Source organism: Phoxinus phoxinus, assembly GCF_949152265.1.
Source record: "Phoxinus phoxinus genome assembly, chromosome: 9".
NCBI lineage: Eukaryota > Metazoa > Chordata > Actinopteri > Cypriniformes > Leuciscidae > Phoxinus > Phoxinus phoxinus.
Genome location: NC_136884.1, coordinates 37,237,938 through 37,262,440, shown reverse-complemented (window position 1 = coordinate 37,262,440; position 24,503 = coordinate 37,237,938). Strand labels below are relative to the sequence as shown.

Sequence of the window (24,503 nt, the reverse complement as noted above, 5' to 3'; positions counted from 1 at the left end):
ACTCTTGAAACTTTGCACACGGGTCAGAACCCACGGCCATCAGGGCCGGGTTGAATGTGGTACCTGGGCGTGGCAGGGGGGCTTGACAGCGTCCCCTGGAATGGGATTCGAACACTTGTCCATATATCAAACACGCTTGCATGAATTAGTATGAAACTCGGTACACATTTAGATATCATCGGGCCGAACAACTTTCGTGCTCTAAGTTTTACGCCAGCCCAACAGGAAGTCGGCTATTATGGGTCGTTTGGAGAACGCTTGCTCTGAAATTGTATATAGTCCTCCTAGGCAATTCATTAAATTGCCACCAAACTCAGTCAGCATGAAGAGGATGCTAAATTGCGGACGGATTTTTGATATCTCGAACGATTTGGCCGTGGCGAGGAAACAAATTCATAGGCGAGAATTGTGGACAGAATCGTTGGTGTCTGTCTGTCTGTCTGTCTGTGTGTGTGTGTGGGGAGGGGGGCAGAAAGAGTCTATTAAAAATAGTTATATTGTGCCATCAAGTGTTTTATACTATGTATACATGTGTTTTTTCTTTTAAACAGTGTTTTAAAGTACACTAATTTCAATTAATTCAATGCTGCATTTTTATGTATATTTAAACATTATCAAAGACTACTTTCTGTCAAAGTTAGGAGTTTTTTTTTTAGTTTCAAAAGTTCTCTGTCTCTGGCTCCCTCTGTCTGTCCTTCCCAGTCACTCCCACAGTATCTCTCTCTTTCTCTCTCTCTCTCTGTGTGTGTGTGTGTGTGTGTGTGTGTGTGGCTGGCTGTCTGTTAAAGTGACAAGAGTTTAAACCTTTCATTGCTGTGTGATTTTTCCTATATTAAAGGATAAAGAAATCTCTAAGGCCTTGTCTTTTTGCATTACAATTTTTGGATATATGAATAATATATATATTTTTTTTTTCCAAATATGCATAGAACCCATATATTTTAAATGTATAGTTTGCTATAAATAAAGTTAAGATTGTATTGGTTATTGAAGCTGAATGAATTTAAAATGAATGTGTTATTTATTAGATCAATATATTCGTTTTCCTTACAATTTTAATCAACACTAACTTATACTCCTCTGAATTATATTTAAAAAAATTCTGTATCAAATAATATTAGCATTAAAAAAAGTTTTCTTTCTTTTCCAATCAATGTATTATGTGTACCTTAAAAATAAGCAGATTAGACCGATATGTCCCTTTATAATATAGTATTACTAAAAGAGGGTTTAGGGGTTGATGAATCAGATAAATAACATTGGCCTATATTTTGTTATAAAAACATTTGGTTAAAAAAATCAAGTCACATTCGGCTATACTGCCCTCTTGTGTTCAAAAACAAGTAGTTTTCTCTCTCTCTCTCTTTCTCTCTCTATCTCACTCTCTGGGTTAAATGAAAATAAATGTCTTAAGCCTTGTATTTTTTAAATAAGTTGTATTAATAAAGTAAAGGCATAGAACCAGTTTATTTGTAGTGCATTGGCAATAGTTGTAGCTATATAATAGTTTATATTTATAATAGCTATAATGTACCATAGTTTATTAATTAAATTAATAAAAAGACAAAAAGAGATCAATATATTTGTTTTCCTAACATTTTTAAATAACACTAACTTATGAGATTGTTTTAAATATAAGGTAATTAATAATCGTTAGAAAGAATGATAGTTTTAAACGGAACACTAAACCACCAATAGTTGGCCCAACATAGAAGTTGCTCGCCATAGAAAAGCACCTCTTTGGCAAATAAATCTTCTAAAGAGGTGCTTTTTTTATGTGCAATGAGCGAATCAGAAGCTGCTATTGTTCCGGTAAGAAGACCAACAAGAAGCTGAGCTGGTGAGGCACTGTCAAAAGCTGTTATAATTTTATATTTGATATAAGCGAAAATTATATTTTATATAGTGTTCATCCAAACCATCACTTAATTTGTGTACATATTTTTCTTTTTTAAATTAAACGTTTCAGTTCTGGTCTATTATTTTCTCTAACTGTTATATGATTCTATGACATTACAAACTTAAATTATTCCATTCCACATTTTTTCAATGTAAAAATAAAAAAATCTTTCTGTTTTTATATATTTAAACCTTTACAAAAAAACTGGCATCTAACCTTAAATATATATAAAAAATTGTTTGAGAAAAACAAACCAAATCAAAAAAGTTTGAGAACCACTGCTTTGCATGTTTTGGATTGGTGGTCAGCACAGAAAACAGTGCACGATTCTTGAATGGTTTGAAAGTTATATTAAAATGCTTACAAAGGAATGGATAAGAGGAATCACACATTTTTTTTCAAAACAAGTAATCCGAAGCCTGATATCAAGTAAGGTGAGGAACAACGAATTTCACACACTTGGAAAAATGCTCTTTAATTGAATGAGTGAATGTGGCTCTTAAAAGAGCCATTGTTACTTCCCTTAAAAGGACATTTGGTAGCTTCATCTTCTGAGTTCCACCTGCAGAGCTTCTCGGAGGTTGCCCAGCAGAAGCTGGTTTCCCTCTGGTCTCAGGTGGACTCCGTCTCTGGAAAGATGGAACAAGCCGATGTTTCTGTGGTGAATGCAGCGCATCTGCCTCTCTGCCAAGAAGCCAGACATGGCGCCGTTGATCCACCGCCGGCTTTGTTCAATGCCATAGCCAGTCCTGCCAGTCTGACCTCTCCAATTCAGACGGGGTAAAATAGCAGAAAACACCAGCCTGGTTCTGGGAAACATTTGTTTCGGTCAGGTCACTCTTTATTTCCCGAAGAAAATCGAGGCGGGTGCGGCCCACCCGACACAAACTGTTCCCTCCCAGATCAATAATGATAATATCTGGAGCAGGAGCTTTGGCCCTGAGAGAGAGCGCAAAGCTGGAAACAGCTGCTCCCAGAGTCTGCCGCCTCTGCCGTCCCAGGTTATCTCACACTGAAGTCCAAGGTTTCCATCCAGGCGCAGCTCACAGATGTGAGTATGCAGTCTGCGGATGATGGAACTGCCGACGATCCAGACACGTGATGCCATCTCAAAGAAGAGAATGTGATTTACCACGTGATGCCATCTCAAAGAAGAGAATGTGATTTACCACCGGTATTTATGAGTGTTGCACGTTTGGTTACTAAAGGGCGGCGCTCTTACAGGCCTCACCCAACAGCGCTTCAGGGGTGCGTTTCCCGTACAACTGCGTAACTCGCTGCTTCACTATCATAGTACGATGCGTTGAAGAAATCAACTAGCTAGTCACGACTGTTTCCCGAAACCATATTGTAGCAAAGTGGTCTTTCAACCACGTTGGTTTATGACGTCACGCACTTGGTGGAGTAACTACCTTTAATGAATCTCATCAGCTGTAGCCTACTTGTGTGAAGAGCTAAACGAAACACTGGTGCATTTATTTTGGTCTTGCCCACAAACCAATAAACTTATATAATATATAGTTGTGATATACTGTAATATTTGCACATGTATTCATTAGTAACTACAACATTTTCAATGTTTTCCAGGACCAAGAGTGGGTAAACAGAAAAGAGCTGGGAGACAGGGTCGTGGTGGGTGTACGGGGGGATAGAGCCTCAAGTATGAGAATAGCTCTGACCAAAGAGGAGGAAGCTGTAAGTTTAATTTGATGCAAACAGTAGATCTCTTACCACCATCCTTTTACATTTAATAACTTGTTTGTCCTTTTTTGTAGTTATTGAAGCTTTACTTTGTAAAGATCAGGCCTGAGAACCTGCATCCTCAGAAAAAAACAAACAGTTTTTTTGTTTCCTCTGACAGCAACGCAGTTCACTGTGTATCACGGGACATGAACCGCCTCCATGAATTGTAAGTACATACACAGATTCATGTGCATGTGTGTTATTGGATCCACATTTTGTCAGTCACACCACAATTAACATTTCCTTTTTCATTTTCTTTCTGCAGGTATAAGATGGCCCCCATTACCAGCCAGTGTGTGAGGAGGGCTGTGGAAACAGCTGCCAAGAAACTCCCAGCTGAACAAAAGGGGGCCCTTCTTCACTACATGGGTCTCAGTGCTGGTGTTTTCCAGCTCCAGGATGTCTCGGACGCAGCTCTGCTTCTGGAATCATTGGCCAGGTATGTCTCTTCATCCAAACAAGACATAACTCATCACAGCACATATTTTTCAGAGCAGATTAGCAAGTTTTCATTCATATTTTTTGTGCATATTATAAACCTTGTATTCCTCACTTACACAGCAGGTCTGCGGACGAGACATCATTGGATACACGTGGCGCAGCTGGAGGACCACGGAGAGACTTTCTGGTGTTCGTAGACAGTTTTCCGGTGATGCTGGAGGGTGTGCCGCCATCCAAAAAGAAAAGGATGGAACTGTCCGAGGCCAGAGGACATCGTGTGCCTATGGAAACCAGCCCCAAATAAAGTTCTGGAAAGTGATGATTTTGTCATTCGGTGTGTGTCCGAGCAGACCTGGACGGGGCTGGCCATAAAGGATTTTGGCGCACCGGAAGGTCTAGCTAAGAAAACATTTCATTTATCTTGTCAGGGCAGAAAAAAAACAATAATTTAAAATGTACATTTCAACAACAATGAACTACATGTAATGTTTTTTTCACTAACTAAAAATTGTAATGTTCTCTTTATTATAGGGGTCATCGCAACCCGACACTTTGCCAAAGACGATATCCTGTGTGACTACCATGGCAAGGTAGTCACAGCTGCGGAAGGGAGGGCCAATGTGGAGAGCCAGCACAATGAGCCCGGATATGTGTATTTTTTTAAAGCCGATGGAAAAGAACTATGCATAGATGCACAGACCTCCAACTGCTCGTGTCACCCTCACACAAAAACCTTTGGAAGACTGATCAACCATTCTCGGAAGAACCCTAACCTCAAGTCAATCCACTGCAAAATGAATGTACATGGGCAGGACCAGGATGTCATCCTGTTCAAGGCTAACAGGGACATTAGCGTGGGGACTCAAATATGATTATGGAGTCAGGAAACATTCCTTCAATGGAGAGGCCATGGCCTTTGAATGGCTGGACGAATAGGCCATTCCAAATAGTGTTTTTTTTTTTTTTTTGCCATATTTTTTTTTTACCACACAGTTTTTTTATTACTCAGTTTTTTTATTACTCATTTAATAATTTATTCTTTACTTGTTTAAGTTTTTTTATATTTATGTTGATTGTAAATAGTTTTGTACAGTTGTATTTTCTTCGAATTCATAATAAAATTTGTTGTCATGAAAAAAAGTTGCAAAAGTTGTCAAGTTTAATCATTACATTATATGCTTTTATTGGGTAAGACCTAATCCAAACCACACAGTAATTGCAATATAAACACACTGATGTGCATTACAGCTAATAATTATGAATCATTATTTTTGAAATGAACAGTATACAGACTGCTCACTATCAGATAAGTACATATGCAGCATATCTGTCCCAGTCTAATAGGTTGCTTATGGACTTAATAATTTAAGATTATGTGTGCTTACTACATAGATAGAGACAATGGTATCAGTAATTTAACTGGGTTTATATCCATCTTAACCAATCAGATCGCAGCATCTCACAAGCCCCCAAGTCAACTTACCAAACGGACAATACACACAAGCCACCTGTACAGGAAGACACAGAGCAGGCTGTACTTCATGAGGAGACTGCGCTCTTTTAACATCTGCAGCAAACTGCTGTGCATGTTTTACCAGTCTGTGGTCACCAGTGTCCTCTTCTACACTGTGGTGTGCTGGGGGGGCAGCATATCCAAGAAGGACACCCACAGGCTGGATAAACTGATCAGGCGGGCCGGTTCTGTGATCGATATGAAGCTGAATACACTGGTGATGGTGGCAGAGAGGAAGACACTGGACAAACTGTTGGACATTATAGACAATGCCACCCACCCTCTGCACACCATCATCAGCACTCAGAGGAGCCGGTTCAGTGGAAGGCTGCTCCTTCCCAAGTGCCGGACTAACAGACTCAAGGACTCCTTTGTCCCTCATGCCATCAGACTCTACAACTCCTCACTTGGGGGGAGGAGGAAATAGGGCAGAGAGGACAATACATATACATACATACACACACACACATATATACACACTATATCACTATAACACTGGACTCAACACTGACACTTTTAAAAATAATTTATGGTTATGAAATGTTATATGTATGTAAAATGTTATTTTGCTTTTTTTTTGTACTGTCTTTCTCTTCTTCTCTACTATTCTCTTTCCTCATTGCTAAAACTACAGCTGGAAATTTAAATTTCCTTGCGGGAGTCATCCCAAAGGATTAATAAAGAGAAGTCTAAGTCTAAATTAAGAAATCATTATAATGCAGTCAAAAATAATTTACAGGGAACATAAATAATTACTTTACCTTCCGGGTCTTTCGTTCATTTGGCACGTGACAGGCGCAATGAATGGATTCATGAACGACTCATCACTAACGTTAAATCAAAACAAAAAGCAGTATGTAGGCATCGTATGATCATTTAAATGAGTTTTATGACAAGGTCGGTAAGGATGGGACAAATCTGACGCATAGCTTCAGTGTTAAAACTGATAAAATATTGCTGTCTGTGGTTTTATATGGGCTGTGGCAATCATTTTGAAAAATAATAGCTTGCAGCAACATATGGAAAAAAATAACTATGAACTATTCATTTTTGGAACTGTGAACTTAGTTACATTTTTTGAAGTTTGAACTATGAACTGAACTAGTTCATTTTAAAATTTGTGAACTGAACTTTGAAATAGTTCATGTAGAAAGTGAACTTTCCCAACACTGCCAATGGGTGCTAATTTACTGGAAAACAAAGAAAAGGGAAGTGAAAGCAGACAGCCAGTTCCCTTTCGAGAGTACTCTCGTATTGCGTAAGCTAGCTTACGCTGCGGGAAAACTCCTTTCTTGAGAATATTGAAGCCAAAAATGATCCTTCATTTTTCTTTAATGTAAAATGCAGGGCCAGTGGCGGCTCCAGAGATTTTCTGTTGCAGGTGCTATGGGGGTGCTCAACACTTAAAGGGTAACTAAACACTAAACCAACTTTTTTTAGTTAATGATCTGTAAGAATGGAGCTTCATAAATGCTGTTCATTGATCCGAGTACTTTTTTTAACATTTGAGTATAAAGTGTTTTAATTTTCAAATATATGGTATAAAAACGTCTGAGTGCTGCCCTCTTCAGGTTAAACGGAATCTCCTGAAGTAGGGGTACTCTCTGACGTAGGGTACTCTGTGACGCTGCGAGCTCACCACGCCCCTGGCAGCCGCTGGTATAAAAGCATCTGGTTCCGTCAACACCAGAGCGAGTTAGGAGCTGGAAATTACGAGTATTGAAAACGATCAGGATAGCGAATTTTAGCATCTAGTTAGCATAGCATTTATATAGTTATTTAGATTATTTCATGTAGCCTAGGTAGTTATTTAGCATAGTTGTTAATGTTGTTAGAAGCATAGTTAGTTAGTAGCATAGTATTGCATCAGTTAGGATAGTGTAGATTTTTAGCAGTAGCTTTATCTGTGTTTAGTATAGTGGTTAGGATGGTAAGTTACGTAGGTGTAGTGTTGCCGGTTGCCACAGCACTGCTGGACTGCATAACTTTCCCCCAGACTTGTAAATTAGGCGCCAGTGTTTACATGCACTTGTGTGCCAAACGCATGCCCTTACTGCATGGACTCCACAACCGCCGGCGCGTTTTGCTGGATATTTTTTTTCACATAGCGGCAAAATATGCTTAACGTAGGTCAATAGTAATAATAATCCACTCAAATACTGGCCCCATTCTCTCTTGCGCGGCTGCTTCGCGGATGGCGATCGCGACGCGGGAGTTAATGCGATGCTAGCGGCTCGAATTGATATGGTTTAGCTCTGTGTCCACATACAATTCCTCCACTTCAGGGGAAGGTGGGGGAGAAAAGTCCTCGACTTTAAATGACCGCTCTGTTGCAGGTTGCAAAGCTACTTGCGTCACTCCAGTCACTCTCCATCTTAGCGAGTCTGACAGCAGCTGTCAATCACTGCGGGTCTGTCAATCACCCGCTCAGCCCCGCCCTCGGTTCGTCCGTTGGGCTCTGCCCACTTTTCCAGCATTTTTCAAATATTGCCAGTGGGTGGAGTCAGGCTCTGACCAGGGGTTTAGTTACCCTTTAAGAGAAGGTGCTTTAAATTTTGCGGCGTCTCATTATAGAGGTCGCATTGGACCACCCTTGGTATGCGTACACGCCCGCATTAACTATATTCATTCTGCGACTATATATATATATATATATATATATATATATATATATATATATATATATATATTAGGGGTGTGCAAAGCAGCCGATATTTGTATCTGTATTTGTATTTGTTGAGGAGGGAAAAGTATTTGTATTTGTATTTGAGTAAAATTCAAAATAGGCATAAAAAAAAAAATTGCGTTACACTTCTAATTTACATTAAAGTGTAAGTATTCTTTAATTATATCCATTATAATAATTATGGATATGCAATATTGGTTGATGTTTTTCCATAAATCCAGCAATGAAACAAGGAACGTAATTGAAAAGAAAATAACATAACAGCCATAACCTCCTCCATGGTTAAACAACAACTAATAAAATACCATTGTGATTATTAAGCCTACATCTTGCTGTCTGCAAAAGACAGAGTAACTTAAACGTACCATATAACTCCCACACGTGCATACAATTCGAGACAACTACACACGCATTTTTAACCTTTTTAACCGAACGTTAACGTTACTCTGTCAACAGCCTATTGTCTAAATTAGCGCGCTAAACAGCTGCGTAAACAGAGCAAACATGAGAGCGCCCGACTGCAGACGTCAATAATGCAGCGTAATGGAATAATCTCCTTGATCAAACTCCGCTTCACGAAAGTTATAAACTTCCTCAGGAACCCAGTTAAGGTACAAAAATCTATTCAACAAAAATAGTGATGGAGTTAAAGGCTATGTTGCAGGTTAGAGTACCGAGTGAGCCAATGTATAGAAAAAAAATGTAGGAACTATATTTAAATATGAACATATACTTATAAAACGCTATTTAGGCTTCTGGAGTCGTTTTTGTGAGAAAATTTTACTTCCGCGTTTGAAAACCGCCAAACCGGAAGTGACGTAACATGAGGCAGAGCGGTCAAAGTAAACAATAGGAAAGCAATGGATCGCAATGACAGTTCGGACGCTGAGGAAATTGTAGCCTAAATGTTTACTCGTATGACGGACCTCAGCCATATAATTATGTGCCTAATATGAAGCCAAGAGACTCTAGACAGGCCAGGATTAGACAAAACAACGGTCAGAGGAGACGCATTGAGCTGTGGTGTGAGGAGAACAGGGCAGGAGTCGGGTCTCGGTGAGAGAACAGTGTTAGCTTATAGATGTATTCACGTTAGCCGTCGATATGTATAACACTATGCTCAGATCACAATATTGTACAGATTATTATCATGTATCAGGCAAAAGTAAAGCTATTATTTAGACCCTTACCTGCGTGTGTTGTGTATGTCAGCCATTAGGAGACAGTTTCAAGAGGAAGAGGGACTTTATAAAGGCTTTGAATGGCCCCATTTGGTGACAATGAGTACAAAAATAATCACAATCACAACTGTCTTACTGTATAAAAACTTTATATGTAGAAACAGCCAACACAAACATTAAAATTCGGAGTACAGATTGGAAATGAACTTAAAGGCCGTGTTGCAGGTTAAATTTTTCAACGAATTTGTGCAATTTGCTTGTTGGTAATGAACATTTAAAATGTTATCCGTTGTATTTTATGTTGTTGGGTATCACAAAACGGAATATAATACGAAAATGTAGGCACCATCTTACAGCGCCAACGATTCTCCTTTCCGCCACAATGCATTCCATGACGTCACCTTGGGGAGAGAGTTTACCAAAGCCCGCCTGGAGAGCGTTGAGAGTGACTAGAGAGACGAGTAGTAGACGAGAGTATTCAGATTGCGCAGATTATAGAACATGATCATTGTCTATATACAACACATCTATAGTCACCTATAACTGTTTAAGTTGGTTCATAAGACTTCGTGAAAAAAGTAAACAAACAATTAACATAGGCTACTCGTGCGTGCTGGCTTGAAGGGGACCATGATCCTGAGATGTGTGTATGCTATCTTCAGCACAGACGGGTTCAGGCAGCATTCAGCATTCAGTCACATCTGGTCGCGGGGTGAGCTCCTCGACCAGCGACCAGAACGCACTCACTGCCCTACAGCACAAGCTTTCCAGCGCAGTTTCCATGGGACGGCACCGCCCGCGCGAGCACCTGCCAAACACCGCGACAGACACGCGGCGGCTACGTTTGCAACAACATTTTCACCGGAGGAAGAGAAACGCTTAGAAAGGCCCATATAGCTAGCACGATGCCTTCTATTTATAGATGACAAAGACAAAGTTTACCAGTACTATGACAAAGGCTACCGGTACTTATCTGAACTAACGTCATGATCACCGCCACTATAAAGAAAACGTTGATTTTTCACTCGGTGCTATTCAATGACAGTAAAAAAAAATGTGTCGTCATCTCATTGCTGCGTTGCTAAATGATAGCAGCTCACCAGGACACTTCACCAACTCTCCACTCATTCTCCTCGGACCATGCATTTCATCGGCTTTGACGGCCATCAGGCTACCTTTCCTCCACGTCTCCCCAACGTGACGTCAACACCGAATTGCGTGAAAAAAACCGTTAATACCAAAAACGTAAAAAACTGGTATTTAAGACCATTTTTGAGACATTTTAAAAATGATATACATATCTTGAGTGATTTATGTACCCATTAATCGACAGTGGTGGTTAACCTGCAACATGGCCTTTAATATATTATATTTAGGCAATAATAAGTGTCGGCTGCAGACTAATAACAAACACATAAATCCACATTACAAGTTTATGTAGGATATGTTAATTAAATTATGACAGGGCACATTAAGACAGGTACATGTATGCATTTTGTAAAACAGAAGTACAATAAATGATCTCTGACGAAACAATAAATGATCTCCCCCGGCCGAAACACAATCTGACAATAAATGATCCCCGCGGCCGAAACACAATCTGATGGCGGACCGGGCGACCCGATGAAGGAGCCGGGACAGTGTGCACATATCGCCGTCACCATATAACTCCATGTCGCCGAGATTAAATAAACAAGATTTTGACGCGTATCCGAGAGTGGAGCGGAGTGTGAGCGCGCACTGCATGGCACGGACGCACGGGCGCGAACACTAATCAACAGTGAAACAATTTAAAATACTCTATCATTTCTGGTCATACAGAAAATAATAATACATTATTCGCAACTACTTTTATTTGTGTAAACTCGCAATAACAAGAAAGCGTTGTGCTTTTGTCAAATAAAATAAAACAATCAGGCGCGCTTTCATGATCTCCGTGAACTGGAGCGCGAGAACTGAAACTAAATATATATGTAGGCTAAAGCTCGAAATGTCCACTTTAAAATGAACACATTCGAATCGAAAGCTAATACCTTCTGATTATGTAATGCGTATGAAAGGTGCATTTCTCTCTAAAAGCGCAACTGCTTAATAGCGGAGATGGAGATATGTTTTTAACCGACACTGATTTAGAAAACAATAGTTTATTAATGAACAATTAAAATGCCTCGTTATTTTTTCAGACACATTTATTATCGTTAGCCAATAAATCACCTTTCTGTAGGCTGTGGTTCCAGAGACATATGGCTCTTCTCATTCAGCACTGCGGGAATATCATTTCCAGGTTCTAATTTTGTCTCAGAAAAATAAATCAACAACAACAAAATCCATATTAATTTGTGAATATTTTAAATGTTTAATTAAGGGGCAACAAGTAGCCTAATAAACAAAAATTCGTCAATATAATTTTTTTTGCGCAGCATTTGGTGTAGCCTACAGTTCAAATTAAAATTTTGCCTTTTAAAAATACAACAACCGTTTTTGTTTTGTAATTACGGGTTAAAAATAGTTTTGTTCTCTCTGTTTTGTCATTTAGTAAACTTTATAGATTTTAACCATATTATTCCTTCTTGAGTCTTTTTAACAAGAATTTAGATTAATGTATGAATTGAATAGTGATTGTGTGACCTATGATGAGGGAACAACCAGTGATACCCTTGGTAGTACCATCAAATGATGCCTATAGCGATGTCATCAGGATACACATACACCTTACCGGGTGACCACGTCGTGGTTCACCAGAATGTATAGGCCTAGTTTACCCACCTCTTTTTTTACCACTACACCTCTGACCACGACGATGATTAATTGAAATACAATAACCACCGAAAACACACTGAATCACGACCGCTCCAACTGAATACCAACCTACTCTGCACTGAGCGAACGCACAACGCAGAGCCCGGCGGCAAACGACTACCTCATGTGACGTAATATGACGCGATGGTGAAAAAAAACGGTTTTTCTTTTTAATAATAATAATAATAACTGTTTTTCCAACATTGATAATACCTGATTATCAAATCATGATATTAGAATGATTTCTGAAGGATCATGTGACACTGAAGACTGGAGTAAGGATGCTGAAAATTCAGCTTTGATCAAAGAAATAAATTATATTTTAATGTATATTAAAATAGAAAATCATTATTTTAAATTGTAATAATATTTCACAATATTACTGTTGTTTCTGTATTTTTTATCAAATAAATGCAGCCATCTTCCAAAAATATAAAAAATGGTAATGTGTCCAAACGTTTGACTGGTACTATATGTTTATATATGTACGGTAGCACTGTGGTCTTGTGAGGCGCAACATTTAGTTCCTCCACATAGAGGAATTACAATAAAAACAGATTAAAAAACAAAACCTTTGAATGTCCTCTCATTCTCAGATTCTCCTCTCTGCCTCACAGCACCTTGATGGGGGCATTAGCCATGGATGGGGGAGTGTCTATTGTCTCATTCATATTCATGGGCATCAACACCCCTACGCATAAAGCAGTGCTGGCACAAAAACTGACTTGCAAAGTTTAAATCATTATATTGTTGTTTTGTGAAAGAGTGATCAGAATGATTTTCACATCATTTTGTAGTAAACATTCTAGCCTACAAGAATGGTAACTCAAAAGTCTTGTGCCAAACTATTCAGTATGAGTTGTATGAGCTCATTGCAGTGACACATTTTTTCCCAAAACTTCCTAACCACGCATAATATTTTTTTTCTATAAAATGCAAACATGTAACTTCCATTTTGCTCACATATTATTGTAGCAGAGTTTGTGCTGCAATACAGCATAATTATGTGTTGGCCAAAGGTATGTTGTAAGTAGCTGAAATAAGCACAAATGTCAGGACATGTCAAAACCTCTCAAGGGCCCCAAAAACCCCTCAGACCCCAGGATCTCCATGAATAATAACCAGGCATTATTCATCCACATGTAGCCCCCAGGTCCCTTAGATCCTCTAGCCAAGGTCTCCTTCATGTTCCTCGGTCCCGGCTTAAGCAAAAAGGTGACAGAGCCTTTTCTGTTGCTGGCCCTCAGCTGTGGAACCAACTGCCACCTGAGATTAGAAATGCCCCATCAATCACAATTTTTAAAACTAAGCTCAAAACTCACCTGTTTACATTGGCCTTCCCTGTGTTTTAACTGTCTTACCTTGCTATTTCTGTAACTAACTGTTTTCCTCTTGATTTTAGCTTAAATTACTGATTGAAAGTGTAATTACTTATTGTATTTGTATTTTTTACTTTTATATTTTAATTTTATGTACAGCACTTTGGTCAGCGCGAGCTGTGTTTAAATGTGCTATAAAAATAAATTTTACTTACTTACTTACTTTCACGCCGCTTTTGATGTCAAAAGGTTCAGACATGCTGCCATCATACTGGATGGTTGCCTTCATACCGTCGTGAAAAGATCTGATCATGCTATGAAGTTTCGGGGGGTATCCGATCTTCAGGAGGATGTTAAAGAGCCCTTCTCGGCTGACTAGGTCGAAGGCCTTGGTCAGGTCTATGAATAGACCATTCATACTTAACGAGATTTGGCTATAAAGTACCTACTCTTTTAGCGCTCGTTAAGTAAGTACTTATTGAAATTAAGTAATAATAATAATAATAATAATAATTCATTACATTTATACAGCGTTTTTCTCGACACTCAAAGCGCTTTACATAGAAGGGGGGGGGGGATCTCCTCAACCACCACCAATGTGCAGCATCCACCTGGATTTTTTACTACTTTGATAGTAGTAAAAACTGATATTGCACTACTTTGTGTAATGTCAGAGACTGGGTTAAATTATTTTATTTTTTGCTGGGATTTTTAAGGCTTTTTTATTTTTATTTATTTATTATATGAACACGAGCCCATAAGATAATGAATATATTATAAAAAGTTTGGTAGTAAATTAAATATAAGTCAAAATGTAACTTTAAAAATAAATATTATTGTAAATATTTTAATTAAATTATTAAATTAAATTTAAAAAAACTACTACCAATAAAAACATAACAAAAAAAATACAAAACTAGACAATTTGGGCTAACTTTATATATATATATATATATATAAAAAAGATGTGAACCAAAAATTGGACTGGGGCTTACTCATATCCAGTCACTCAAGGTCTAACCCCTCCCCACGGAATGACTTGCGGCTCACCCCGTAATCAAATTTGAGTTCCTCGTCTACATGGATGTCCTGAATAGCCTTAAATAAAATAACAGGCTTTTCGTCCATTACATAACAGGCTTTTCATCCATTACACAACAGAATGGCTTTACATCCACCTGGATGATGCGACGGCAGCCATATTGCGCCAGAACGCCCACCACACACCAGCTTACTGGTGGAGAGGAGACAGAGTGATGAAGCCAATTAGTATATATAGGAGGATGATTAGGAGGCCATGATGGACAGAGGCCAAGGGGCAAATTTGGCCAGGATGCCGGGGTTACACCCCTACTCTTTCGAAAGACATCCTGGGATTTTTAATGACCACAGAAAGTCAGGACCTCGGTTTAACGTCTCATCCGAAGGACGGGTGAGTACCTACTCATTGAGTATGCGGTTTCGAACGCAGCCTGTATCTCATGATTCATACATCACAGAGACATCACAGTAGTCTCGCCCACTAGAGGGAGACATAGGACAACAATATAAACTTTGAATGGACTGAAATAATTAGATTCAGCAAGTACAATAGTTATTATGATTGAATTACATTAAAACAATTAAAAATATACAGTTGTTTATTATTATCAAATAAAAGTACCCATTTATAATAATTCCAAATGTTATAAATGTCCCGCTCCTCCACAGTACATATAAAGGCCCAGGGATCTCCGCCTCTCCTTCTCCTCCCGGGAAAGCCGGGCTCGACCCACCTGCATGGGCTTGTGATCGTTGACGGGGCTGACCGCATCTCTGCCTCCGGAGCGTTGTCCCTCGATTCCTACAAGAAAACGATTAGGTTGAAGTCGTCGGTCAGCTCGAGAAAGATGTGCGTCCACTCTCAGAGCCAGAGCTATGAGATCACTTAACTTGGTGGGAAGGTCCATGGCGTGGTTTCTCTTTGGACGCAGTCAGCCAGCCCATGCAGGAACATGTCCCACTGCGCCTCCTCGTTCCATTGGCTCTCTGCTGCAAGAGTTCGGAATTCGATCTAAAAGTCAGATACGGACCTCTCTCCTTGTCGTAAATCCACCAATACTCTAGCAGCCTCTCTTCCAGCAACGGCGCGGTCGAACACTTGCCTCATTTAGCTGGAGAGCTTCTGGAACGAGGAGCAGCATTCCTCCTGATTCTCCCACACCGCCGTTCCCCAAAGCGCCGCTCTCCCAGTCAGAAGCGCCAAAACAAACGCGACCTTGGTTCGCTCATCGAAAAATGTCTTGGGTTGTAGAGCGAAGTGCATCGAGCACCTGGTTAGGAAAGATCGAATCCAGGGAAGAGAATAATCCAGAATAATTCCACAGGAACAAGGAAGGCACAGGACTCGAGACGCAGACTGGAACACAACCGGGACACCACAAACAACGATCTGACACTGGAGATGAGAAAGTGGTGAGCATATATAGGGTGATGAGATGAGCTGCAGCTGGTGACGGGAGTGATGAGCTTGATTGCTGATGAGTGCTAATGAGCCGGCACGCCCACACAATCAGTACACACACACATACAACAACAGAACATGAGACAAGAAAGAGACAAAGGATTTATATACCGTGACACAAACGTGTTAAGTAAGGGGTGACAGGGACATGGAAAGCTCTGGGCATCAACACAGAGTTGCTTGTCCCCATGTTTAAAAAAAAAAAAAGGTACCCGGTCTCTTCTTCCATGCCCTCCATCATGAGTCTCCCCTCTGATGCTGGGATGACATTGCCGTGGTAATCACAGACAATGTCCCCGCAAGCAAAATTTCTGGTAGCAACCACTCCTGTTATTAGAAAAACATTACATTTCAAGTTACAGAATATACTTTGCATGTAGACAAACATTTCAGGATTTAATTCTTGTTCTTGATTCTGTTATTGGCTGTTTCATACCGAAACCTTTGGGAGGACCAAAATCTTTCACAGCAATTCCAGTCCAGGCCTGCTCATCCACACAGTGGCCCAACTACGGGTCGGTTTCAACCATTTTCTTGGTTGGCGGCTTCCACATTCTCACCACCTCCTCCACTTTTGGGCAGTTTGTTGTCCACCCCTCCTGACCGAGTAGCCTTTGTACTTTGGAGGCTGTAGGCCTATGCAGATTGAAGTGACCTGAAAGACAGAATGACAAGACTATACTAATGCAAGTCATTTGTCATAGTGAATCAATGTCAAATTAATAAGTGCCAATTATGTATTGATAGATTTGAAGACTTACCGAGAAGGTAGTCTCTTCTTTGACTATACTGGTTAAGCCGCCACTTATCGTAAAAGGCCCTATTTTCATAGAAGCCTCCTGCAGTCCGCTGCCTCTTTGATGGAGGCTGTCCCTGCAGAGAGACCGGAAATCCCTCCAAAAACTGGCTGAATGACCGCCGCGCACTTGTTTCAGCAACTGCTGCTGCTGTCCCCTTGTCAAAACAAGTCCTGTATAAGTGAGGAATACAAAATTTATAGTAATATAATGTACAAATATTATTTTTTTATGTGCTTGATAAATAAAGAGACATACCTAGCCATAGTTAATAAAATTTCGGCTGCCTCGACCAATTCCTCATTAAGGACCGCATCAGCTCAATAGGTCAAGTACACATTTAGATTCTTTTGTTGATGATCTGGTAACTTTTTGGCGGCCACCCGAACCGCCCTGCGCGCGTCCTGACTGGTGCACATACCCAGTTTATACCTGTTGAAATAATATTTAAAAGGAAATGTTAATCGTAAAATGACTGTGCCTGACAAGATTTAACTGAGTGTATACATTCAGACATGTGTACAAGGATCTGTGTAGGTATGTACATTGAATGGAGGTGATTCATGTCCTGGGACACGCTGTGGACATTATCACCAGAAACGGAAAGGAAAAAATGGTTGCAGCCGTTCTCCTCCAAAACAATGTGGGGCCTGTTTGACAGGTAGTAATGGTGCAATATCTATGAAAAAAAGTCCAAAAAGTTATTACATTTAAAACATTGGTGGTAAGGAAACTACTCTTTGTTTCGCAATGAAACGTACAGCTTCCTCAGACTGGCTTAAGGCAATCCTCATGCCAACAGAGTTTTTCCTTACAGTACGGAGTATCACTCTATTGCCGTGGATGACACGTCCAACCCACTGCGCATCCTTGAAAACATTGAAAAGGTGTAATTAAAAATGAGTGAGTGAGTGTCTGTGTGAGTGTGTGAGTGAGTAAGTGAGTGAGTGAGTGAGGGAGGGAGGGAGGGAGTGTGTGTGTGTGTGTGTGTGTGAGTGAGTGAGTGTCTGTGTGTGGGGGGGGGGGGGGAGGGGGAGGGAGGGAGGGAGTGTGTGTGTGTGTGTGAGTGAGGGAGGGAGTGTGTGAGTGAGTGTCTGTGTGTGTGTGTGTGTGTGTGAGAGAGTGAGTGAGTGAGTGAGTGAGTGAATTTACTAATACACACGTGAGAAAATATTGGATGTCACAACTATAAAGTCTTTACATTTGATGAACTCACAGTAAAATCCTCCACAGCTCCGGGTAGCTGCATATGACTATAGATGAGGACCGCCTCACAGTAGTATCTATAAAGTGTCTTATCTGCATTGCTGATTTGACGGCCCACCTGGAGGTCCTCTCTTATTCTTTCCACGTCATTCTTTGTCAGATATATTATTGAATGACGAACATCAGAAGAAGACCCGATAGACTGTCTGTATGGATTAAACGGGACAAAACAGACAGAATACTTAAGACACCACCCTTAAGATTATGTGATTAATAACAGTGTTATTAAAACTTTTATTCTGAGATGACAAAGTCGCACTGAAAACAATGCCTGCAAACTATAATACACTTACGTTTGACAATGAGATGGAATGACATTGTCATCAGAGGGAGATGATGACAAAGGAGCTTCTCCGCCAATGTCACCTGATAACCCCTATCAGGAAACATTGTGCAAATATCCCCAAAATCCCAGATCCGTCCGGTACGGATCCACTCCCTAGCAGAAGCCTCTGCTCTCTGGACCTCTGCTGCCCTTTCAGCATCTGTGCTGTCTTTCAAGCACACAGTGGCCAGGTGAATTGCAATGTCCTGCTGCGGCTCGTGGCACTGCAAGCAGTGAATTGGAATGCTTTCAAACGATCTGGAAAACAAACACACATGATACAATACATACAAATTAAACAATCATCTGAAAGAACAATACACAAATTAAATAAATTAAATTAAATAGATAGCTGAATAGATGGATATATAGAATATTGTGAATAGAATAGAATAGAAAAACTTTATTGATCCCCAAGGGGAAATTGCGGTGTTGCAGCAGCAAAATGGACACAGAATACAGATCAGACATATTACATAAACTAACATATAATGTACAAATTTCCTAAATAGATAAATAAATAAATACAATATAAAATGTACACAAGTTCAACAGTGCGCAAGGATGTGCAGTTAAGTATCACATGCAAATATTAAAAGTGTTGAGTATGATGTTATCAATAATGTGATATCCTTTGTCATTCACATGTCATTCAGTCTCCTCAATCTCCTATCCCTACCCAGAGAAGAGTTGTGTATTGTTATGGCAGTGGGTAGGAATGACTTCCTGTAACGGTCCTTTCTACAGCGGAGTTGTAGGAGTCTCCAACTGAATACACTCTGCTGCCCGACCAGCAGGTTGTGCAGCGGATGTGAAGTGTTGTCCATGATGTTGATAGTTTGTATAACATTCTTCTCTCCACAACCAACTCCAGGGGTTCCAGAGCAGACCCCAGCACAGAGCCAGCCTTCTTTATTAGCTTGTTCAGTCTCTTGCTGTCACTGGCTCTGATGCTGCTGCCCCAGCAGATGGCTGCAAAGAAAATTGTGCTTTCGCCAACAGACTGATAGAGCATATACATCATCCTGCTGCAAACATTAAAAGACCTAAGCTTCCTCAAGAAGTAGAGTCTACTCTGACCCTTCTTGAAGATGGCCTCAGTGTTGTACTTCCAATCTAGTTTGTTGTCAAGGTACACACCCATGTATTTAAAATTCTCAACCACCTCCACCCCCTCTCCCAGAAGCTGAATGGTGTTTAGTGTTGTTGTCCTGATCCTCCTAAAGTCCACCACCATCTCCTTCGTCTTTGTCACATTTAAGAGGAGGTGGTTTTTCCCACACCACAACACAAATCGGTCAACCAGATCCCTGTACTCTGTCTCATCTCCACCATTAATACACCCAACAACTGCAGAGTCATCCGAGTATTTTTGGAGATGACAGGACTCTGAGTTGTGCTGGAAGTCTGAAGTGTACAACGTGACGAGAAATGGTGAGAGAACAGTCCCCTGTGGTGCTGACCAACCGTTCAGACACACCACCCCTCAGTCGCACAAACTGTGGTCTGTCTGTCAGGTAGTCCGTAATCCAGGAAATTGTGGAGGTGTCTGCCTGCATCTTCTGAAACTTCTCCCGCAACAGTAGAGGCTGGATCATGTTAAGAGCACTGGAGAAATCAAAGAACATGATCCTCACAATGCTGCCAGCTTTATCCAGGTGTGAGTGAGCTCGCTGAAGCAGGTAGATGATAGAATCCTCCACACCAACTCCAGGGCGGTAGGCAAACTGCAGTGGGTCAATGGAGGTGGTCACCTGTGGTCTCAGATGGGCCAGAACCAATCTCTCACAGCAGTGGGACCTTCTCCAGTCTCAGGCTGAGGTTGAAGAGGTTTTTTAAAACCCCACATAGCTGGTTTGCGCAGGCCTTCAGGACTGATACCATCCGGACCTGGAGCTTTGTTCTGGTGTAGTTTCTCCAGCTGCCTCCTAACCTGACAGCTTGAGACAGACAGGAGGGTGGGGGAGGTAGAGGGGGGCACGGTGCTTTCTGCTGGGAAGAAAGATGTTGATGTTGAGGGGTGGGGGGTGGCACCATGTGTGACATGCGGAGTTCCTCAAGGCTCAATTCTTGCGCCACTCCTATTCAACCTGTACATGCTCCCAATGAGCCAAATAATGAGAAAGAACCAAATCTCTTACCACAGCTATGCAGACGACACACAGATCTACTTAGCCCTATCGCCTAACGATTACAGCCCCATTGACTCCCTGTTCCAGTGCATTGATGAAGTAAACAGTTGGTTGTGCCAAAACTTTCTTCAGTTAAACAAAGACAAAACTGAAGTCATTGCGTTTGGAAACAAAGATGAAGTTCTCAAGGTGAACGCATACCTTCACTCTAGAGGTCAAACAACTAAAAATCAAGTCAGGAATCTTGGTGTGTCTCTCTAGAGTCAGACCTTAGCTTCAGTAGTCATGTCAAATCAATAACTAAATCGGCATACTATCATCTGAAAAATATTTCAAGAATTAGAGGCTTTGTTTCCAGTCAGGACTTAGAAAAACTTGTGCATGCTTTCATCACCAGCAGGGTGGATTACTGTAATGGACTCCTTACTGGCCTTCCCAAAAAGACCATAAGACAGTTGCAGCTCGTACAGAACGCTGCTGCCAGGATCCTGAGCAGAACCAGAAAATATGAACACATCACACCAGTCCTCAGGTCTTTACACTGGCTCCCAGTCACATTTAGGATTGATTTTAAAGTATTATTAATGGTATATAAATCATTTAATGGCCTAGGTCCTCAATACATTGCAGATATGCTCACTGAATATAAACCCAACAGATCACTCAGATCATTAGGATCACATCAACTAGAAATACCAAGGGTTCACTCAAAGCAAGGAGAGTCCGCTTTTAGCTATTATGCCAGCCGCAGCTGAAACCAGCTTCCAGAAGAGATCAGGTGTGCTCCTACAGTAGCCACATTCAAATCCAGACTCAAAACACTTCTGTTTAGCTTAGCATTTACTGAATGAGCACTGTGCCACTGTGCGTCCGACTGTTTGCACTGTATTTTATTTAATTTTTTATTCTAAACTGTTTTAATTATTCTCATTTATTTTGATTATTTTAATTTCTTCTATGTAAAGCACTTTGAATTACCATTGTGTATGAAATGTGCTATATAAATAAACTTGCCTTGCCTTGCCTTGCCTAATCACTGAGGAGGTGTGAGAGGGGAGCAGCTGAGGGGGCAGGGAGGGTGTGGGACCCGTATGACAGGGGGCAGGGGAGGGTGCAGCTGAGCTGAACCTATTGAAGAACACATTCAGCTCATTAGCCCTGTCCAGACTTCCCTCAGCCTGATTTCCGTTCACCTTGAACCCCATGATGGTCTTCATTCCTGACCACACGTCCCTTGTGTTGTTTTGCTGGAGCTTGTTCTCCAGCTTCTTCCTGTACACCTCCATGCTCTCCTTCAGCCTCACTTTCAGCTCCCTCTGCACAGTCTTCAGTGATTCTCTGTCCCCCTCCCTGAAAGCTCTCTTCTTCCTGTTCAGCAGCTCCTTCAGATCACTGGTTATCCATGGTTTGTTGTTGGGAAAGCATCGCACTCTCCTAGTGGGTATAACAGTGTCTACACAGAAATTAATGTACCCTGTGATGCAATCTGTCATGGAGTTTATATCATCACAATGGGAATCATCGAGTACATCCCAGTCTGTGGATTCAAAACTTGGGAGAACCCAGGCTCAGTCGGGGGCCAGTTCTCCTCTGGCGGTTATGAACTAGAGGCCGGATTTAACTGTAAGATAAAAAAAAATGATATGAATGCCTGGCTGAAGAGATGCGTCTTTAATCTAGTTTTGAACTGGGAGAGCGAATCTGAGCAACGAACAGTATCAGGAAGGCTATTCCAGAGTTTTGGAGCTAAATGTGAAAATGCTCTCCCTCCTTTGGTGGACTTAGATATCCTAGGTATAACCAAAAGCCTCGAATTTAGTGATCTTAAAGAGCGCGATGGATTATAGGGCGATAGAAGATCCGTTAAATAGACTGGAGCTAAGTCGTTTAGGGCTTTATAGGTCAGTAACAATACCTTATAATTAATACGGAACTTTATAGGTAACCAGTGTAGAGATGATAAGATCGGTGTTATATGATCATATTTTCTTGATCTAGTAAGAACTCTAGCGGCTGCATTTTGGACTAACTGTAGCTTATTTACTGAGGATGCAGGACAACCAGCTAATAGAGCATTACAGCAATCTAGTCTCGAGGTCATGAATGCATGAACTAACTTTTCTGCATCAGAAACTGATAGTATGTTACGCAGCTTAGCAATGTCTCTAAGGTGGAAAAAGGCAGTTTTTGTAACATATGAAATATGATTTTTAAAAGACAGGTTGCAGTCTAGTATGACACCCAGGTCTCTTACTGTATTGTGATAGGTTTTGTGGGCGTTTTTTTGAACCGATAAGTAGTACCTCTGTCTTGTCTGGATTTAATAAAAGAAAATGACGCGTCATCCAATCTTTTATATCTTTAACACACTCTGTCAATTTTGATAATTTAGTGTTATCATCTGGCCGTGATGAAATATATATTTGAGTGTCATCTGCATAACAATGGAAACTAATTCCATGTTTCCTTATAATATTTCCAAGTGGCAGCATATATATTGAGAATAATAGAGGGCCTAGCACAGATCCCTGCGGCACTCCATAGTTTACTGAAGTTATGATTGATTTTTCTCCATTTAAATATTATTCGTCCAGAAGACTCAGCAACCCCTGCTGCTCTCTCTAACAACTTCTCTTTCCCTCACACTCCTCGCCAGTCTGGGAGGGGTGGGGGCACAGGTCTTCTCATTTCTAACAATTTGAAATACTCAACCCTCTCCTCTCTATGCAATAACTACTCGTTTGAATATCATGCTATTACACTTACAACTCCCATTAAGATACATATTGTAGTCATATATCGCCCCCCAGGTCAACTGGGAAGCTTTGTAGAGGAGCTGGATGTGCTGCTGTCTTCCTTCCCTGAGGATGGCACCCCACTGGAAGACTTTGGGGATTTCAACATTCATCTAGAGAAGCCGAATGCAACAGACTTCATCTCACTCCTAGCCTCATTCGATCTCAAACGGCTCATCACCACAGGTACTCACAAATCAGGCAACCAACTGGACCTGGTATACACACGCAACTGCATTACGGACAACACTTTGGTGAAACCTCTCCACGTTTCTGATCATTTCATCATTACTTTTAATCTACAACTGTCTACCCATGCTCCACCAACCCCCCTGCCAGTTACTTTCAGACGAAACCTGCGCTCACTCTCTCCCTCCCATCTTTCCGCTGCTGTGTCATCTTCTCTCCCCTCACCCTCACACTTCTCATCTCTGGATGTTAATACCGCAACAGATACTTTATGCTCCACTTTAACTTCTTCTTTAGACAATATCTGCCCTATCTCCTCCAGGCCAGCACGTACTACTCCCTCTAACCCCTGGTTATCTGAGGTTCTTCGTGAACACCGGACTAAACCCAGGGCAACAGAGAGGAAATGGCGCAAATCAAAAGACACAACTGACCTTAGTATGTATCAATCTCTGCTCTCTTCCTTTTCTGTTGATGTTCATGCTGCAAAATCTTCTTATTTCCACAACAAGATCAACAGCACCGCTAACACACGAACACTTTTCAAGACATTCAACTCTCTCCTCTGTCCACCTCCACCACCACCCACCTCCTCTTTAACTGCTGATGATTTTGCTAACTTCTTTACCAGCAAAACAACAACTATCAGCAGTCAGTTATCAGCTCCACACACACAGGAACCCAGTCCAACCCCTCCCACTCCCAAAAATCTTCTCTCCTCCTTCTCTCCACTAACCGAGGAAGAAGTATCTAAACTTCTCCTCTCCAGTCACCCTACCACCTGCCCTCTAGACCCCATCCCCTCACACCTTCTACAAGCCATCTCTCCCACACTTCTACCAGCACTCACACACATCATCAACTCATCGCTCCACACTGGCACTTTTCCTACAGCATTCAAGCAGGCTCGGGTA

The 24,503-nt window shown here is 41.0% G+C and overlaps 1 protein-coding gene and 1 long non-coding RNA gene across 4 annotated transcripts; one reads left to right on the top strand and one right to left on the bottom strand.

Annotated features, from left to right (window-relative positions):
• The first annotated feature begins 3,549 nt into the window (after nucleotides 1-3,549).
• LOC307004494 (uncharacterized protein) lies at nucleotides 3,550-4,932 on the top strand. Of its 3 annotated transcripts, XR_013799059.1 has the most exons (5): nucleotides 3,550-3,595; nucleotides 3,762-3,809; nucleotides 3,909-4,082; nucleotides 4,205-4,477; nucleotides 4,616-4,932. XR_013799059.1 is itself a non-coding variant. In XM_079623813.1 (4 exons), exons 2-4 carry the CDS (start codon nucleotides 3,790-3,792, stop codon nucleotides 4,386-4,388), a joined length of 378 nt encoding a protein of 125 aa, XP_079479939.1. In that variant the 5' UTR covers nucleotides 3,550-3,595; nucleotides 3,762-3,789; the 3' UTR covers nucleotides 4,389-4,932. The 3 variants fall into 3 exon arrangements, 2 of the variants coding, with proteins under 2 accessions (XP_079479939.1, XP_079479940.1); XM_079623813.1 differs by having other exon boundaries at nucleotides 4,205-4,932; XM_079623814.1 differs by lacking the exon at nucleotides 3,550-3,595 and having other exon boundaries at nucleotides 3,733-3,809; nucleotides 4,205-4,932.
• Nucleotides 4,933-15,916: 10,984 nt separating this feature from the next.
• Nucleotides 15,917-17,272, bottom strand: LOC307004254. The gene is made up of 4 exons (XR_013798957.1): nucleotides 17,141-17,272; nucleotides 16,522-17,055; nucleotides 16,298-16,412; nucleotides 15,917-16,108 (listed from the first exon to the last, which is right to left on the bottom strand). It is a non-coding gene; the product is annotated as an uncharacterized lncRNA (long non-coding RNA).
• Nucleotides 17,273-24,503: the final 7,231 nt, after the last annotated feature.

Bases quoted from the DNA above. Each gene is read 5' to 3' on its own strand.
- LOC307004494 (XM_079623813.1), top strand. From the start codon at position 3,790: ATGAACCGCCTCCATGAATT. The intron at 3,810-3,908 runs GTAAGTACATAC...TTCTTTCTGCAG, and splicing joins ATGAACCGCCTCCATGAATT to GTATAAGATGGCCCCCATTA. The intron at 4,083-4,204 runs GTATGTCTCTTC...TCACTTACACAG, and splicing joins CTTCTGGAATCATTGGCCAG to CAGGTCTGCGGACGAGACAT.